Source organism: Babylonia areolata, chromosome 6 (genome assembly GCF_041734735.1).
Source record: "Babylonia areolata isolate BAREFJ2019XMU chromosome 6, ASM4173473v1, whole genome shotgun sequence".
NCBI classification, from domain to species: Eukaryota; Metazoa; Mollusca; class Gastropoda; order Neogastropoda; family Buccinidae; genus Babylonia; species Babylonia areolata.
The window spans coordinates 15,470,087-15,489,432 of NC_134881.1; the positions used below are offsets into that span (position 1 = coordinate 15,470,087).

At 39.5% G+C, this 19,346-nt stretch overlaps 1 protein-coding gene across 1 annotated transcript in view; it reads left to right on the forward strand.

Annotated features, from left to right (window-relative positions):
• Nucleotides 1-9,051: 9,051 nt before the first annotated feature.
• LOC143282779 (cytoplasmic tRNA 2-thiolation protein 1-like) overlaps nt 9,052-19,346 on the forward strand; it is a 36,861-nt gene continuing 26,566 nt past the window's right edge. Inside the window, exon 1 of the mRNA XM_076588544.1 lies at nt 9,052-9,201. Coding sequence (XP_076444659.1) covers nt 9,145-9,201 — 57 coding nt within the window. The 5' untranslated portion in view covers nt 9,052-9,144. The remainder of the gene's footprint in view (nt 9,202-19,346) is intronic.

The window sequence follows — 19,346 nt, forward strand, 5'->3', positions numbered from 1 at the left end:
TTTGATATTTCGACTGCTGTAATTACGTGTTCTCATTTTGTGGCATGCATCGTTCAGCATGTTTATTCTGGCGTTGTTGATTAAATCCATGTGAAAAGTTGCACTGCTTTGTTAAAGGTATAAATTGACTGGGCGCAAGTCTGACAGGATGTATCTGGATTCACTTCGCAGGCATATGAAATGTACACGATTCAATTCATCTGACTCTTGCCATCGATATTGTGGCCATCCTCGCTGTATATCATCTTGCCTGGAAACTTAATACGCGCATGTGAGGTCTGCCTCAACTCCGATCGGAGTCTTGCCTTGAAGCCTCACAACTGCCAAAGAAAAATCGAATCGCATTTCAGGGTGTGACGTACTTTGTTGTTGTTAACATTGATTTTTAGCAAGATGTACATATTCAAAGCTGCTACTTAACAGAATTCCGAAAGTTGTCTTTTTAAATTTTTTTTACAAAAAATACCGTTATTTTTATTAAAAAAACAAACAAAAAAACACGTTATTTTTGTGATGTATCTCTTCAAAATACATAGCTGTGCCTTTTCTGTCATTTCTACAAAAATGATGTAGCAGTGATTTTGTCTCACTTATGCAACTCACCATTTGTGTGTGTTATTGAGAGAGAGAGAGAGAGAGAGAGAGAGAGAGAGAGAGAGAGCGTGCGTGTGTGTGTGTACTAATTTCAAGAAATGACATAAAATTGGAATGTAAACATAACAGAAAACGACACCCCTTGCTTTTAACAGATGTGAGGTGTGTAAACGTGATATCTTTTTTTTGTTTGTTTGTCAAGGTACACCGTACGATTAGTAAACAACGAACTCATGCACACCTTACCAGATATTTATGATGATGTGAGTTTTCCTTGTGATGACACGATCTTGCCTTGAATGCGTGTAAAAAAAAAAAAAAATGTAACTGACATCTAAATCGCAATCTTGTAACGAATCTTGATTGTAACGAAGCCCTTTTTAATGCAGAACATATTGTAATAATTTTTTTTTTTTATATCCGTGCCCATTCAGTTTGAAGTTTAAACACTACGGCATGGACTGAAATAACAAACCTCCCGTTTTATTTATCTAATCCGTTTTACCCACTGTGTTAAATCATTTGACAAAGAATCGATTCAACAGGTGAAATTCATTTAGAAACTGGTTCCCAGTTGCATCATTCATGGTTGGCTGGCTTTAAACATTCACTGAAAACTAAAGAAACAGAAGTGGTGGTAACACCTTTTGATGGAGTGTCTCCATATGCAAGGCACGCGTGCTCGACATTTCACTTTTCACATTGTTGTTTTTTAATGAATGAGAATAAAGATTTGAATTGCCATTGTTAGGGGGTGGAGGGTTGGGGCACGAACAACACTTGAAAATATCTAAAGGAGATACGGTCCACTGCTTTCTCAAGTGATATTCATTGTTTAAAAGAATTCAAATGACTGGAAAGTGTGCTAAGCAGTAAAAACTATTATTTAACAAGACTGCACGGCATGTAGGTCGTGTCTGTGTGCATACCTGTTTAAAAACGACCAAACAAAAAATCTGGGGGCCTTAAAAAACAACAACAAAAACCAAACAACCCCCCCAAAAAAAAAAAAAAAACAACACAAAAAAAACAACAAAAAAACAAAAACAAAAAACGAACAAAAAACAATGTGTGTGTAGGGGGAGGGGGGCTGCCCACTTGCAAATTGATGACTGTAGTTATAACTCATTTGGCTTTTGCAGTTTGCTAGCAAATTTTCTAACAAAAGAATATAATTATTATAGATAAACTAAACAGTAGATAAAATAATAAACGAATTAATCGACAAAATGATAAGGGGTGGTAAAACCGTAAAGCCTCCAAACGTGACTTCACATTATAGTTTTTGTTGGGGCTTTTTTTCCTTGATGAAGTTGGAATATATATATATATATATATATATATATATATAGGTGTCCAGTTTTTAAACTTGGGATTGACTACCAATATATATATACTGGGTGTTTTATGGTATCAGTGTGGACATGATTGTGGGCATATTAGGGTGTCGGTGTGAAGATTTGTGTGTGGTGGTTTTGGTTTTGAGCCGATAGGTCTGAAATGCCTTTTGCGGTCAAACCACATTAGATCAGAGCAAATCATGTTGATCATGGCTCAGCTGTTCGCAAGGGGCCCACTTTAAGGCTGAAGTGGTCTCTTGAGCCTTAACCTTAGCACTACTTTTTTATGGGCCTCTGAACTTCCATTCACGATAACTAAACAAACACATAAATGAATATTATTTAAAATCGATATCATAATGGCAAAAGATTTTTCTGGTTTGGAATCTCGAAGATGTGCATTGAGTTTTTTTTACGAAATAATATTTTTCAGACAATACCATTATTAATGCGACGACGACTTGACGAGGATGGTGATGATAACAATAAGGGAACTGTAATCATGAATGCAGTTTTTTTTTTGTTGCTTTTTTTTAACTCTTGTTTTCCACATTTTATACATCATTTACTGGAATGACGAATCACATAGAAACTTATGGTTCTAAATTATGGTACGTCTGTTTGATTTGACATGTACTGTTGATGCACAAATATGTGCCTTTGGATTTTTTCCTTGTCTTTTACTTTTAATATAAAATAAATTTATTGAAAAAATGAGTGTGTCTTCTGTTTTTTTCATTGTAAAATCTGTTTCTTTTATTCTTTTAACGTGTATGACTGTCGAAAATATCTTAACGTGTTTTTCTTGGATATCACATTTTCAGTTGGGCCAGGAGGGGGAATAGCCATGCAGTTTTAAAACCCACGCTTTCTTTATCCCGATCTTTCTCATCCTTTCTTAAATTCTGTCTTTCTGTTAGCGACATTTCTGATTTTCTGTCTACTTTGAAGTGGTCTTGCGTTGAGTGGGTTGCTGCATGGTGGTGCCATGTGCCAATGCAGTAGTAAAAAGCTGATTTACTAAGGATTTTAACTTCATTTTCTGTTTGAACACTTAAAAACAACAACACGTATTTAAGCTGTACAATTGTGACAATGATTTTAATTCATTCTTGAAATTTATGAAACATAATAACGACCAGCCAAAGAGCATTTTGAACTGGTACAATTGTCCGCACTAGTACCGAACACTACTTTGAAAGAACCCAAGTCAACTTTTTATTTCCCAACAAAATTGTTCTATTAAATGATAAAGCATTGTTGTATTTGAATGGATTCCAGAAACATGCATCAATTCAATAATGTATATAGGAATAACAAACACAGCTTCATCAATATGAAAAATACACAATGCTTTGTTGTTGACAAACTGAAGTCATTTCGCCCTCGTGAATATTGATAATTTTATTACTGATGTTCATAATTGATCAATTATTCTTACGGATATCTAAAAATGTCGATATATCATAACGAAACTTACTAATATGCTCTTAAAAAGGTTAATACGTTATTGGGGGAGCTAGAAATAGATATGAAAATCTTATCTTTTCGATTTGTCGAAAAACAAGGTAACAAACGTGCGCCGGCTTGCTATTGTAAATGCTTTTGTTTGAAATGCACATGCCTACTCAAAGCACCAGAGCCCGCGGAAAGATTCTCTTTTTCTGTATTATTTTGTATGTCTGCTTGTCTGATTTATGTCTTGCGTCTGTTGTGACATGCTCCTTCCGTTCTCACCAACCATCCGCACTGACACGCCTCCGTTCACACAACCACATCTGCTCCATTTCATCCATAACAGACAACAGTCCACTACAGTGACAAATCTTAACTTTTAGATAGATAGGAATATCTGTTTTTTTACACACATCCATAAACAAACGCACACACACACACACACACACACACACACACACACACTCTCTCTCTCTCTCTCTCTTTCGGTACCCATGTACAACAAAAATAATTCTTAATCTTCTTTCTCTCCTTCTGCTTCTCTCTCTCCCCCCAAAAAACACAAAAACAAACAAACAAAAAAACCCCAAAAAACTTACGCTGCTGATCAGGTATCTGCTTGGCAGATGTGGTGTAGCGTATATGGATTTGTCCGAACGCAGTGACGCCTCCTTGAGCTACTGAAACTGAAACTGATCTCTCCCAATTCTCTCTCCTGCTTCTCTTCTAAATCTCCTCCGCCTTCTTTGTCAGTCTCCGGCCTCTTCCCCTTCTACATCTTACTTCTCCGTCTTTCTCATCTTCCCCGTCGTCTTCTCCTTCTTCGTCTTTTTTTCTTTTTCTCCGTTTTCCTCTTCTCCGTCGCTTCTCTTCCGTCTTCTCCTGCTTCTCCGTCTTCCTCGACTTCTTTCTTCTTCTCCGTCTTCTTCTGTCTCCTCCTTCTTCTGATTCTCCCTCTCCTTCTGCCGGCTTCTCCGTCTTCCTATTCTACTTTTGAATTATCATTCTGCGTCTTCTCCGTCTTCTTCTTCATCTCCTTTTTCTCGGTCTTTCTCCTCTTCTTCTCACTTCTTTTTCTCTTTCTTCATCTTCAGTTTTAAGACTGGCTCTTTCTCCTTCCAACCAAACTTGAAGAAGCGCGATAACAAGTCCGATGTCGACTGTACCGGGCTCAGAATCAGACTCCTCGAAGTTGAACAAAAACAGCCACGAGAATAACTCGTGAACTTTGTGTGTGTGTGTGTGTGTGTGTGTGTGTGTGTGTGTGTGTGTGTGTGTGTGTGTGTGTGTGTTGTTGTTGTTGTTGTTTTTAAACCAGTGAACAGTATATTCATATTTTCATGAAAAAGGAACAGTTCAATTCATGCAACAAAATGGCTGCGTTCAGCTCTGACAAATATTTTGTCAATATGTATCGCGGGATACCACTGGTGTCCCGCGATACATGACAATACACACACACACACACACACACACATATATATATATATGTAAAAGATTCCACGCGCCTTTGCCAATCCCTTGTTGTCTAATCCCCCTCCCCCTTTTTATTATGTGCCTTTGGCAGTCCTTCTGGTCTGATGCTCACGACCATTTGTATTTTTGTCATAGAAAACAAGAACAGTCGATAGCATATGTCTTAAGAAACTGTTACAAGAAAATTCTGTAAAGCTTTTTATTACTATTGCCTGTTTACAGATCAAATATAATGGAATAAACGCATGAATTATGTAAAAAAAACAACAACAAAACTTAATTAAACTCTCAGTATTTGTATGCGTGAGTGTCGGTTTTGTGTCTATCGAGTTCATGTAAAGCTTATATATATGCATGGAAGTGACAGCCGGACTGACATATGATATGGTGTGCGAAAGCAACGGACAAAACAAATCAAATAATGTAGCGATAACAGCAAGAACAATAACAATATTCATTGTGATGACAATGATACTAATATTACTTCTAATAATAATGATACACATACACATAAAACTGATGATATTGATAACAATAATGACATGATATGTGATGATAGTGATGGTGACAATGAAACACATAAGAGCTAGAAAAAAAACAACAACAAAAAACAAAAACTGCCAGCATGACTGAGCGACGAGGTGTGCATTGGTGGGAGAAGAGCAGTGTGTTCTTTCAGTCTAGATATATGGACCAGAAAGGTTGAACTTACCACGGAGAAATAGTGTGATAAGAAAGCAACACCAAATATACACACATATTATATATATATATATATATATATATATATATATCACACTCACACATATATTTATAAGTATCACACACACACACACATATTTTTAAAAGTACACACACATATATATATATATATATATATATATATATATATATATATAAGTGTATACTGATTTAAAAAAAATTCCATTTTTTTTTGGCTTTCAAATCCCACGTTTACCCCCAAACCAACAGCTGCAAGCACACTGACGTTGTTTTGGAATATGGCCTGATTTTTTATTTAAAAAAAAATTTATGTATTTATTTATTTATCCGCGTACGGATAATATTTGACAAAAACTAATTTCGTCCTTCCTCTGTCATTCCCCAACCCAACACATCTCACCAAAGATAAGAGAACACTGCGCGAAGAAGCATTTCTTTCCAAAAGCAACAGAATACGTTATTTCGACGCTCATACTTTAATTGGAGAGAGAGAGAGAGCAGTTTATTGTCTACAGGTCGTCCACAAGCGAGGTAGAATATCAAATTGGAACCAGAGCAAGCGATGACAATTCTGTTCATGAGTCTTCGGGATATCATCAGACTGCTGGCCCATGTTGCCGACAGCAGATAGTGACTCCAAAAACTTCAAGAAACAGCTTCTCGAAACTAAGAAAATACCTCCCATGCACTAACGTTCAGGGGACACCCCAACAGGAACATCTACATGAGCACCGTGTGCTTTGAGATTGTGGAAAGAGTTCTGAGTAAATATAAACTGTAGCCTGTAATGAAACAGTAAGAGAAAAAAAGCAAAAAAGAAGTGGCAGTCAGTTTTCTTTAAAACTAAACTAATGCACACTCTTTATTTGCAGTCATTGAACACTCCTCATTCCTTTGTTGTGGAGAATTAGAAGCTGGGCAGCTTTTGGAGTTTATGTATTTACTAATCCCCTCCACCTCTTTTGTTGAATGTTTTTTTTTTCAATCCAGCCACAAATCTGTGTGTGTGTGTGTGTGTGTGTGTGTGTGTGTGTGTGTGTGTGTGTGTGCGTGCGCGCGCGCGCGCGCGTGCGTGTGTTTTCACATTCTATCCTTGTTTTGAACTGCTGAAAGACGCATGGAGAGCTGGTGAGAATTACAGGAATAGACTCAAAAGGAGTAGGTTTTTCATTAATGTGTGTGGAAGATATGAAACATGATTCTGATTTATTTCAGTATAACTCTGACCAGTACACGTCAACTTGTGATAAAGTAAGTAAAGAAGGAATATGTGTGTGTGTGTGTGTGTGTGTGTGTGTGTGTGTGTGTGTGTGTGTGTGTGTGTGTGTGTGTGTGTGTGTGTGTGTGTGAATTTGTGCTGAATTTACATACACAGCGAATTTGAGTGAACTGATACAATGCCTGAATAAAACATTTGTAACCTGGATCCACAATGAATGTCATATCAAGTAATTGCTGTATTTCCAAAGATTCAGTGGAACTTTTGAATCACTGTTGAGACAATAAAGATTTATCTATTTATCTTATTTCAGTCTGGAAGGGATACATCAAATGTGGATGTGCACACTATCCACACTGCCATTTCATTGATAAGAAATGACAGTGATAGTATAGCAGTATCTTCATTATGCAGATTGAGACTTTATTGCTATTCTGGGCAAAACTGTTGAGGCAATAAAGATTATTTGGCTCTGGACGACGCATGAAATGTGGATCTGCGCAGTAGTATATCCAGATTGCCATTTCATTATCAAGAAATGAAAATGATGGTACCTAAGTATTTCATTACACCGATCGAGGCTTTAGTTGTTCTGAGCAAAACTGAGAGTACCATTTATTGCATTGTCCGGTTTTACCGAAGAATAATTTCAGAGAGAGAGAGAGAGAGAGAGAGAGAGAGAGAGAGAGAGAGAGAGAGAGAGACGGAGACACTTCAGACATTATTTATTGACATTGGCCTATCTACAGCCCTTATGTCAAGGGGACATAATTCTCAATTGCAGCGTCGTGTATTGAACGAAAAAACAAAACAAAACAAAAACAAACTATGAACAGTAAATAAAACAATTCTTGTCAATAAGCTTTTCTAGAACAAGGTGAGTTAATTGTTTAATGATGCATGTGCCCAATACAAGCACGCATACATCATCTTCAACCACACTCTATCATCAACCGAGAGAGAGAGAGAGAGAGAGAGAGAGAGAGAACTCTGAAGTGGTCTAATTCGTGAGGCCACCGACCTGTACACAAATTGAGTTAGCCAAAAAAATTATGAAGGGGGAACAAAGGGGGAGAAAAATAGACATTGTATCAAAGCATTCAATACATCAATCCAACATTCAATTGAAGTGTAAGCAACTGATTTCGCAATCTTAAGGCGTAAAAATTGTACATTGCTAAATCTCTCAGTCAGAGTATATCTCCGTTCTGTAATAAGTAAGCTAGAGTTTGATCACGTGTATTTCTGCAATGCTTTACAATGTATTTATCTCGAAGTGGAATAAAGTGGACAGAAAAAATGAGGAAATGAACTGATAATGATTGTCGTCAAGTTTTCGGTGTGATCACAAAATGGGCATTGATCCGGTTTTTGAGAATATCTACAGTTGATAGTTATCTCACATAATCCAAACCTGAGTCTAGTTAATGTTTGTCTAAATTTGGCTGTTGTAATGACATTAATATTTCTCGGCTCTGGCTCCAAAATTGATTTGAATGAGTGGTATGTCACATGGCGATAACTAGCATCCTACTTTGTATGTCAGTCTTGATGGAAACAATCAATCATTCGTTGTTTAAAATGAGAGAGAGAGAGAGAGAGAGAGAGAGAGAGAGAGAGAGAGAGACGTTCAGTCACTCGTTCGAATGTGCCTATATTGCCGGGATATCATGGTCAATATTGAGAATGGTAGAGAACGTCATGATAACATATGAGAAAGTTCAGAATAGTTCGATATTTTTGGGCACTCAGCCTACTGTTTTATCATTATTATTTTACAATTAGTTTTTACTGGAGCTCTCTGCCGTTTCTAACCTGCTAACCATGACACGGCGAAACGACTCATGCACAAAGTGCAAATACAGAAACATGGCAGAAATGCTATGCCACACACTCACACACACATACACACACTTAGAGTCCGGCACACACAGATGCACTCACAGTCACACACTAACTTCTGAATCCATGCACGTTTTTAGTGACGGACTTGCTCACATCGTCTTGGCCTTAATCTTTGCTTTTAAATGGATAACGGTTCGAGAAAACCACCGAAACAGTCGTATAAACATGAAATGAACTAAAATCTATTATAGCAATGAATATACCTGCTATATTATCCTTTTACAGTTGAAAACATTATCGCAGTGCTTCGGACTGCTTCAGCTGTCGTCTGCTTCTTGCAGATTGTTGTCGCGAGTTAGCTCCCTGGACCAATCACGCTTCACCAAAGCACATGTGTTTACAAGATGGCCGACTGTTGAACATTTCACCACATTTCGTGTGTGAGTGATTGAATATTGGGTTTTTGGTGTTCACATACCAGTAACTGACAAGATGCCTTTGTCGTGTAAAATTTGCCAAGGCCCTGCCCAGATCAAAAGACCGAAAACTGTGAGTATTCGCTTAGTATTCAATGTTGTTTGAAATATTATGATTCACTTTCATGGTGTCTGTTTACCATCTGCACTCTGAAACTAACTTACTCAGTAATAGTACTTAATCGTAGCCAGTTGTAGCAGCTGAATTTAATATTCACAGTTCTGCAGAATACTTTCAGTGAAGTTGCCAAGTCTGTCTTAGTACAGATTGAAAATTTACGGGGTATTGGTGAAAAGCTGTGTTTTCTTAATTTCTGGCATTTTCTTCGACGTGTAAAATGGAATCTGTATATTTTGACACAATTTCTTTTCACCAGTTTTACCGACTGTCTGATTATTTTCCATGGCATTTGTGTTATTTGTTCAGCATTATCGACGCACATACACAGTGTATTTGAGTGATCAGCTTGAGTATGTTTTCTCACAGAAAAGACACAGACGATGCTGTCTTTCGTTTAGAACTGAAACGAAACACATCATATTCATTCGCGGATATGTTGGGCATGTTGTTTGAACTTCATTAGCATTCATGTTGACATAATTCACACAGTTTTGATATTTTCATACTATACTTTTACAGTAAACGATCCAAATGTAGAAATAGTATTGTGTAATACACATTGTTGAAAAATATAAGTCAGTTTGAGGTAGATCCCCATGAAATTTATATTCAAAATAAGTTGGAGCCACATATAAGTTAATCTGGGCTGGGCAAGTGTGCTTGCAGTTGTACCTGAGTGATAGAGGGGCTTTGTTAACATTTTAAATGCAAAACTAACCAAAACAAACCAAGGCAGTTTGAAGTGAATATAGGCAAATTCTAGCAACTCACACACAGGTACATTGGTCTCATGATTTCCAACCTCTGAACCATATTCTTTTTTGTAAACTCATATTTGGTAATACAGGGCCGTAATTTTTTTTCCCCATAATTTAAGTGAACATGTGTACATTGCACACACACATAGTGACACATTCACACACACACACACACACACACATAAAGATATATATATATACACACACACACATGCACACACACACACACACACACACACACACACACACACACACACACAAAGTGGTACACTTGCACATATGCAGACACAGACACACACACACACACACACACATCGTCTTCCACTCCCCCACAAGGTGTTCGCGTTCATCTTAATGCTGACATTGTGCCAGCAAGAAATATTTAACTCTACCTCTCACTTTCCCTCAGAAATCCACATGATAATGATCCTTCCTTCTAATTTGCAGTGGCACATGCATATATGCACACAAAGTCACAACAACAACAAAAGTGTGCGCACTCTCTCTCTCTCTCTCTCTCTCTCTCTCCTCTCTCTCTCTCTCTCTCTCTCTCTCTCTCTCTCTCTCTCTCTCTCTCTCTCTCTCAATTATTGTTTGGTAAATGACTGGAATTTTTATGATAAACATTTAGAACAGTGCATAGTTTTAAGTCTGAGTAACTTAAGGTAGAATTTGTAGAAACTGGATCCCAGCTGTTTTCCTTTTTGTCCAGAAACTTGAAAAAAAAAGTCTTATTGAAGATTGAACACAATTTTAGTATGAGCATGCACTGAAGTGAACATAATGAAGACAGCTACAGAACCAAATTGTGTATTGATTTTATTTTGAACTTTCCTGAATGTTGTGATAATGTGTTTTTTTGTGACAAATGCTGTGAAATTTGGGGATTTTAAAATATAGATATTAAGGAGAATCTTGAATATTTTTTTAATTGATATTTTAAACACTCATTCTCATTGAACATGAATACTTGGATTCATAATTAGTCATATTCTATCTTAGCACTTTACTTTCAACTGTCATGTTTCTTGTTTCTGTGTTGGTGAAGACAAAAATGAAAAGGCTTTAGCTTGGTGGCATATTATATACTATACATTAATGATTACTCTCTAGATTACACAGGATTTAGTATGAATAATAGAAAATGAATTTTTGAATTATGACAGTATTTTGGATTCACATTCATTATTAAATAAAAGTCATTTATGTCAGAATATGTGTATCAGACAAGAATTAAAAGAGGATAACATGTTTGTCGTATTGTTCTGGAAAACAGTTGCAATAATTTTAGAAATATTTTTTTCTTTATTGAAACTTTAAAGCTACCATCAGACTTTGGAAGAGATAAATTTTTAATATATCATAAAAATGGTTTTCCACCTACATGACACTTAAACATGTATATATTTTTTTTAACAGTATATGAAATATTATTGTAATTCCCTGCTTGTTGGTTCACCCAGCTACCTCATTGCTAGGCTTCAGAAAGTCCAGAGCCATGCTACTCGTCTTGTCTTTCGTTCCTCTAAGTTTGATCACGTCTCCCCTCTCCCTCATGCTTTACACTGGCTCCCAGTACAAGAAAGAATTATGATTTACAAAGTTGTCTCTCTTTGTTTCAAGTCCATTGAGGCTTCTGGTCCACAGTATCTTTCTGATCTCATTCATCCTTACACACCATCACACCAATTCTGCTCGTTTTCTGAGTCAGATACCTGCATGCTTAGGATCCCCCCCTGCTCAAGCCAAAAGGTATGGCCAACAGTTTTTCATACCAAGCCCCCATTTGTTGGAATCAACTTGGTGGCATATTATATACTATACATTGATGATTACTCTTTAGATTACACAGGATTTAGTATGAATAATAGAAAATGAATTTTTGAATTATGACAGTATTTTGGATTCACATTCATTATTAAACAAAAGTCATTTATGTCAGAATATGTGTATCAGACAAGAATTAAAAGAGGATACCATATTTGTTGTATTGTTCTGGAAAACAGTTGCAATAATTTTAGAAATATTTTTTTCTTTATTGAAACTTTAAAGCTACCATCAGACTTTGGAAGAGATAAATTTTTAATTTATCATAAAAATGGTTTTCCACCTACATGACACTTAAACATGTATATATTTTTTTAACAATCTCTCCCTCATGCTTTACACTGGCTCCCAGTACAAGAAAGAATTATGATTTACAAAGTCGTCTCTCTTTGTTTGTTTCATGTCCATTGAGGCTTCTGGTACACAGTATCTTTCTGATCTCATTCATCCTTACATACCCTCACACCAACTCTGCTCTTCTTCTGAGTCAGATACCCGCATGCTTAGGATCCCCCCTACTCAAGCCAAAAAGTATGGCCAACACAGTTTTTCATACCAAACCCCCATTTGTTGGAATCAACTTCCTCAGCCTCTCCATCACTCATCTTTGCTGCAATCTTTCAAATCCAGTCTGAAGACCCACCTTTTCCCCACCTGCTTAATTCTCAACAGCTCATCCCTTTTCAGTATGAACTAAAATGACAATTAGTGAGTGAGTGAGTTTGAGAGTTTCAGAATTTGTTGATTGTATTTTTGATTGTGTACTATTTATGATTCAGATTGTGTGCTATGACATATGTGTGCTGAGTGTAGTGTGTCTGTATACGTTTGGGGGGGATGGGGGGGATGAATAATTTTTGATGTTTGGTATCTTGTGTTCAATGTTTCCTTTATGGTATTTACATGTGTTATATTTATAAATGCCTGGGGCTTATTTTCAAGAGAAGTTGTAAATGCTCATAATGATAATGATAATAAATTAATAATGATATGTTTTTTTCAGTTCAAGTATAATAATACTTTAATAGTCACAATATACCAATCAAATCTGGTAAATCCTGTAATATTCCACATGAGCTGCATATATTTCAAGTGTGATAAGGGTGTGACTCGCTCTTTGCCTCCGGAGAGCTTCACTCAGCTTCTCATCTCTCACTAGCACTGGCCCTGAAAAATCTCTGTGATTTTTATACTTTGTCAGTACATCCAATCACAATATCTCGCTTCTTTTACTGATAATCAGATTCTTTGAATGTTCCATCTGTCAGAATAAAATCCTTTGGGTAATGTACTCTCCTCAAGGTCCAGCCACATTCCATTGAACACTAGACGCTCCACTTCTACAGCCTCTTTCAAATCTTCTCTGCACACCCATCTGTTTTAACAGTGCTGATATCTTTGTCCACCACAGTTCCAAACTGCGTCCCATCTATACTGTGTGTATGTGTGCAAGCGTGCGAGCGTGCGTGTGTTTGTGCGTGCGTGTGTGTGTGTGTGAGTGAGTGAACAAATGAAATGGATGAGTTGTACCATGTTGCCTCTTTGAACTTTGCATACATTGACATGTTTTAATTATTTCATCAGTTTTTGTGTTTTTTTTTGTACAGTGTGTATATGTAAAGTGCTTTGAGCTCTATTTGAGAAAAAAGTACTGAATAAGTGTTCATTCTTCTTCAACGTCTTCTTGTTGAGTTCTTTGTGTTATTATCAATTATGATGACGGCGCAATAGCCGAGTGGTTAAAGTGTTGGGCTGTCAATCTGAGGGTCCCGGGTTTGAATCACGGTGACAGCGCCTGGTGGGTAAAGGGTGGAGATTTTTACGATCTCCCAGGTCAACATATGTGCAGACCTGCTAGTGCCTGAACCCCCTTCGTGTGTATATGCAAGCAGAAGATCAAATAGGCACGTTAAAGATCCTGTAATCCATGTCAGCGTTCGGTGGGTTATGGAAACAAGAACATACCCAGCATGCACCCCCCCGAAAACGGAGTATGGCTGCCTACATGGCGGGGTAAAAACGGTCATACACGTAAAAGCCCACTCGTGTACATACGAGTGAATGCAGAAGAAGAAGAAGAATCAATTATGATATTCCTTTTCCTCTTCTTCTTCTTCTAGTTATCATTATTATTATTATTATTATTATTATTATTATTATCATTTGGAGATGAGTTTTATTTTATAGTCTACAACAGTGGTCAGGGCAGTGGACTTTCAATCTGAGGGTCCTGGGTTCAGTCATGGCCTGGTGGGTTTGTGGACTATTGTTTTTTCATGTTTTTTTCAGGTCAGCATTTATATGCAGACCTCTGCTAGTGACTTACCCTTCATCTTTGTGTCTGCTACTACTACTACTACATCTACAATTATGACTACGACAACTACTGCTAGTAGAAATATCATAATGATACAAATGATTATTATAATCATGACAAATACTACTACTACTAGTGATAATGATAATAATGATAATGATTATAATAATGATAATAACAATAGCAATGATAATAATAATGATAATAGTACAACTTTTTTATGGTGCATTATCCATTCTGCTCAAAGCACCTGATATGATCCAGATAAATGTAAATGTAAAAACATAATAGCTGTTTGTCAACCAAAAACATCCAGTGCGTTCATACATTATGCAGATCAAGTAAGTAATGATTAGATAAGGAATGGAATGTACCATTGTTAAAAAGTGTAGAAGCTTCTGTTGCTCTTTACAACCACACAATCCACACCTCCAGTGCAAAGTTCTCCTGTCACCGATGCTGGGGCTGACATAAACTAGAAAATAAGCACGGATTATCTGCATGTTAAAACCGATATGTCAACGACTCAACCCATCCCTTGAATGGTGCACAGTCCCAGCATGGCACCGTATCCCCCCAGATGTCTCAGACGTCTCCAGTTTCATGGGGACACACTTCAGGGGCAAGCAGCAATAAGCAAAGCTGCCATGGTAGAAGGCAGATAATGTGTTGCTGGAAAGGGTTTAATTGGTTTTAATCCTAACGTAAGTGAGGTGAATGAGAAGGGGTTCAGGTTCTAGTCACTTTTTATTACCTGTTCCATTGTGCACAGGCACACCCACATGCATACACACGCACACACACACACAGAGTAAAATAACATTACTATGGGGTATGCAGGATTGCAAATAAAAAGATAGGGTATGAAAGCTTGCAAATAAGGTAAGAGACAGTGACAGACTGACAGACTCAGGGGAGAATTTTGAAATATCATGAAAAGGTTGAAAGCATAGGACTTTATGACATTATAAAGGTGCCAAAAGACATGGAGAAAGATAAATGTGTGTGTGTGTGTGTGTGTGTGTGTGTCTGTGTGTGTGTGTGCGTGTGTGTGTGTGTGTGTGTGTGTGTGTGCGTGCGCACAATTACTTGGTTAAAAACAAACAAAAAGCCTAGCAACAACAATAAAAGCAACCAAGCAGGGCAGAGTATAACAGGTTAGGGTAAGGATGGGTCACAGACATGCTGAGATAATAAGCATGTTAGTGGAGAGACAGAGCGGTTCACAGCAGGTGGCCAGACATGATGTGTTACATGGGTAACCAGACCCAGGAAGCTTGGGTCTCTTCTTGAGGGTGGTGAGGTGGGGTTTTCTGCCCATCTGGAAAGCGCGGTGACAAGATCCAGTTTCCCTTCCATGATGATAGTGGGAAACAGCCACTTTGGGAAAGGCTGCCACTTTCCAGAGGGGTTTCTTTTCAATGATCTTCTTTGGCTTGGACAATTCATTCTTGCAGATATAAAGATAGTTTCGAAACTGGGCAGGTAATGTTCTTGATAGTGAAAAAAAAAAAAAAAAAAAAAAAATCATTCCATTTCATCTGGAGAGTTTGTTTTGGACACATTTCTGAACAGTCGGTTCCATTGCCCCAGGTAAAAGGCAAGTTCTCTTTTGCTGGCCCTTGTCAATTTTGCTGTCAAATTCAGCTTCAGTTCCATATCACACGGACATTTGGACTTAGACATCGTGATCCATGAGCAGACATATTGATCACATCAGTAGTTTGAGTTTTAATGCCTTATACAATGGAGACTGCTGGTTCAAACCTGGACTCTGGGCATTTCCACTTTCTCATGTGTGCACTCATGTGTGTGGGTGTGTGTCACGGGAATAGGCACATAATAATAATAACACTTATTTTTCAGGTAGTCATGCAAAGAACTAGCGTATGGAAGTTTATGCATTGTTGTCTTGACAGGTTTTGCAAACCTCTAACGGTTTCCGTGGTTGACAAATGAACGACGTAGTCTCACGTATGGAAACGCGTGTATGTGTGCTGGAGTGAACACAAGTTGCTGCTCCTGCAACCCTCATCCCTCCACCTCATCTCCCCACCTTTCTTCACTGCCCCCCTTCCTGTCTCGGCTTTTCATGCACTGTGGTTTGGTCAGTAAGATCGCATTGAATGCTCCAGTCAGCCTGTCATCGCTGGGTCAAAAGGAGAACAGGGGAGGAAATGTGTGTGGTGTCTACCACGGGGGCAAGGTGGTAGGCAGCGTCAGGGGGTGACAGATTTGGTCCGGCCCCTCCGTCCGGCGTGTGGAAGGGAGCCCGCTTGAGTTGCACATATGTCATGGGGGAGCTTTTGTCCCCGGGAACCGGTTCCCTCATGGTGCCCGCCCCTTCCCTGACAGGCCTGTGAGACCGGCGACTTGAGCCCGGAGATTCCGCGTCAAGCCCCTCACCTAACAATTTGCTGGATGGGGGAAAACGAAGCGCACTGGCTTAATTTGGCCGGGCAGAGGTCGGCAGCTCCACCCGGCCCGTGTGTTTGGGTCGCTGTCATCCATCTAGCTCCTGTTTCTGGCAGGCAGCCGGCTTTCAGGCTGCTCACACCATCGTCGCCACTTGGAGCCCGCTACTATTTCACCTGGCACTAGTAGCGTGTTTAAACAGCAGTCCTGTTTTTTGTTTGTTTGTTTTTTCTTCCCGGGTGGGTTTCACATGGAAAGGCAGTGAACCTTAAACGAACATGACTGTATCAGACTGTTGAGACTGGGGACATATTTTTGGGAAGGTGTCCTGATCAGATTATCGCAGATTCACAGGTTCTTGCCGTTTGCTCCGTTCGATGTATAAGACGGTATCAGTTCTTGGTTCCAACTGTTTGTAACCTGTTCAGAATGTCCCAGGTCGATGCGAGTTGTCAGTGGGCTGTCGGACCGTGACGCATAGAGATTTATACATGTATCATGCATAACCATATCGGATCTTAAATTTGTCATATATACAAATCGTGTCATATACCACGTCAGATATCACATTATCGTGTATCACATCCTTTCAATCGTATCGTATGAAATCATTGTCATGTCGTGTCTGTCTGTGAATCAATCAAATCATGTCATATCTATATGTAAATCAACCACCTGTTTTGTCTTCCTATCATGAGAGAGGCGCGATATACGTTTTTAGATTGGGAGCTATATAGGGCCTGTGTCATTTTGTCTCAAATTGAAACATATGCAGTTTGTAGCACAACAGTCTGTCGACATTTGATTGAAAAGACAAATTTCGCACCTGGTTGTAAATAAAGCAAGTACCCACTCGCCATAGGGAAAAAAGAAAAAAAATGAGGGCTGGGGGGGAGGTGAGGGGGACACGATCACTCCCTGTGTTCATTCAGCAAAAAGCCATTGAACCACTGCACTCACTCGTCACTTTACGCAACAAAAACAGAGACTGGTGTAGACAGTGCACAATGCACGAACTATTATTTGCAGGAAAAAGGAAAACTACCACAACGTGAACATTTAAAAAAGAAAAAAAAAAGAAAAAAAAGAATAAGACTTTTCAGTTTTTCAGCATTTTGTGACGCCAGTTGATTTTCATCAGTATTACGTGCAGGAAACATGTCTTGGTCAAACGCGCGTGTGGCCTCTTTCTCACATTTGGACGCACGCACACACACATACACTGTGATATAGCAACGAGCGTGGTGATTTTGACACCTTGCCACGTGTGTGGCGCGTACGGAAAGACCTCTGACAAGCGCTGGTGGCAATTAAAAAGGGGGTTGACCAAGCATTTGACGTGATAGGTAAGAAGAGCAACTTGATTCCTGCTCCAGGATTTAGCACGTGCAACCGGATCGCGTGACCATTACGAATGCCAGGTCGCGCTTGCCTGTGAGACCGATTAAGAGAAAGGGGTGGGGATGACGATGTGTACTTTTTTTTCTTTCTTCTTTTTTTTCTTTTCTTTCTTTTATATTTGTATTTTTATCCTATTCCCTCCGCGCGGAGCGTTTGCCCTCGTTGAACTTGCACGGTGGGGTTCCAGAGTAGCGAATGCGAAATCAGATCGGCAGTGCGGATTGAAATCTCTGTGTGTGTCTGTCTACCCGTGTGTTATGTCTTTTTTTTCCCGTGTGTTATGTCTTTGTTTCTGTCTGCCTGCCTGCCTGTGTGTTTCTGTGTCTTTCTGCTGACTTTGTATCATCATACTTGAGCATGATGACACTGGAGGTACGGGGAGGGGTGGGTGGGTTTAACATGGCTTGCTCATTGTGAGGAGTAGTTAGCTAGCTGCCTATCCCTCGACCCTCTACATCAAACAAATAAATAATTGGTTAAAATGGTCAGAAGTAAGATGGAGAGGGGAGGGTGGTGGTAGTTTTAGGGAATGAGGAGGCGAAAGTAGAGGTGATGGACCGTTGAAACAAAAGCGCGAACGCGATCGCGCGCCCCCTCGTGTGTGTGTGTGTGTGTGTGTGTGTGAGAGAGAGAGAGAGAGAGAGAGAGAGAGAGAGACGCATGCAAGAAACGGCCGGGGATGAGAATCTGTGCAGATTCAGTCAGCGAGACAGGCCAGTGAAGCCTCCAGTCCAAATGGAATTAACCTTCCTAGACGGGGTGAAGAGAGAGAGAAAGAGAGGGGGGAAGGGGTGGGGTGGGGTGGGGGTGGGGTTAGTAGGGAGGAGACGGTTGTCTGACTGACTGCAAAGATTCACAATGCCAGCTCCCTCGGTCATCCTGAAGAAGTCAAGCAGGCCTTGGCTTCAGTCCAAGAAGAGATGACCCTGCAAGGTCATGACACAATGCCCGGGTCACGGAGGACCCCCCACCCTTACCCCCACCCCCTCATCTCACTCACTCTCTCTCTCTGCCTCTCTCTCTCTGTGTCTCTCTCTCCGTCTTTGAAGTGACAGCGACTTCACAGGCTCCCCAGCCTTGCACGACAACAGCGCAGACAGTCATTCTGGTCCTTCTGCCCCCGTCGTCCCCCGTCTCTTGAGTCCCTCTGGCCGAGTGGAAAGCCAAACAAACTCGTCAGGTTCCGATAATTTGTCAACGTCCTCCGATTTCACGTGCTCTTCCCCCGCCTCCCTTGCTGGTGTGGTCATCGGCCTTGGGCCGCCCCCTTGTTGAAGACGGGTCCATTTTGTGGTATTGTCTGTCATAACAGTCATTGCTCCGGACAGAAGGCTGAGCTTGTATGCGACACACGATCAAGCAGACGGTGGCACGGGACA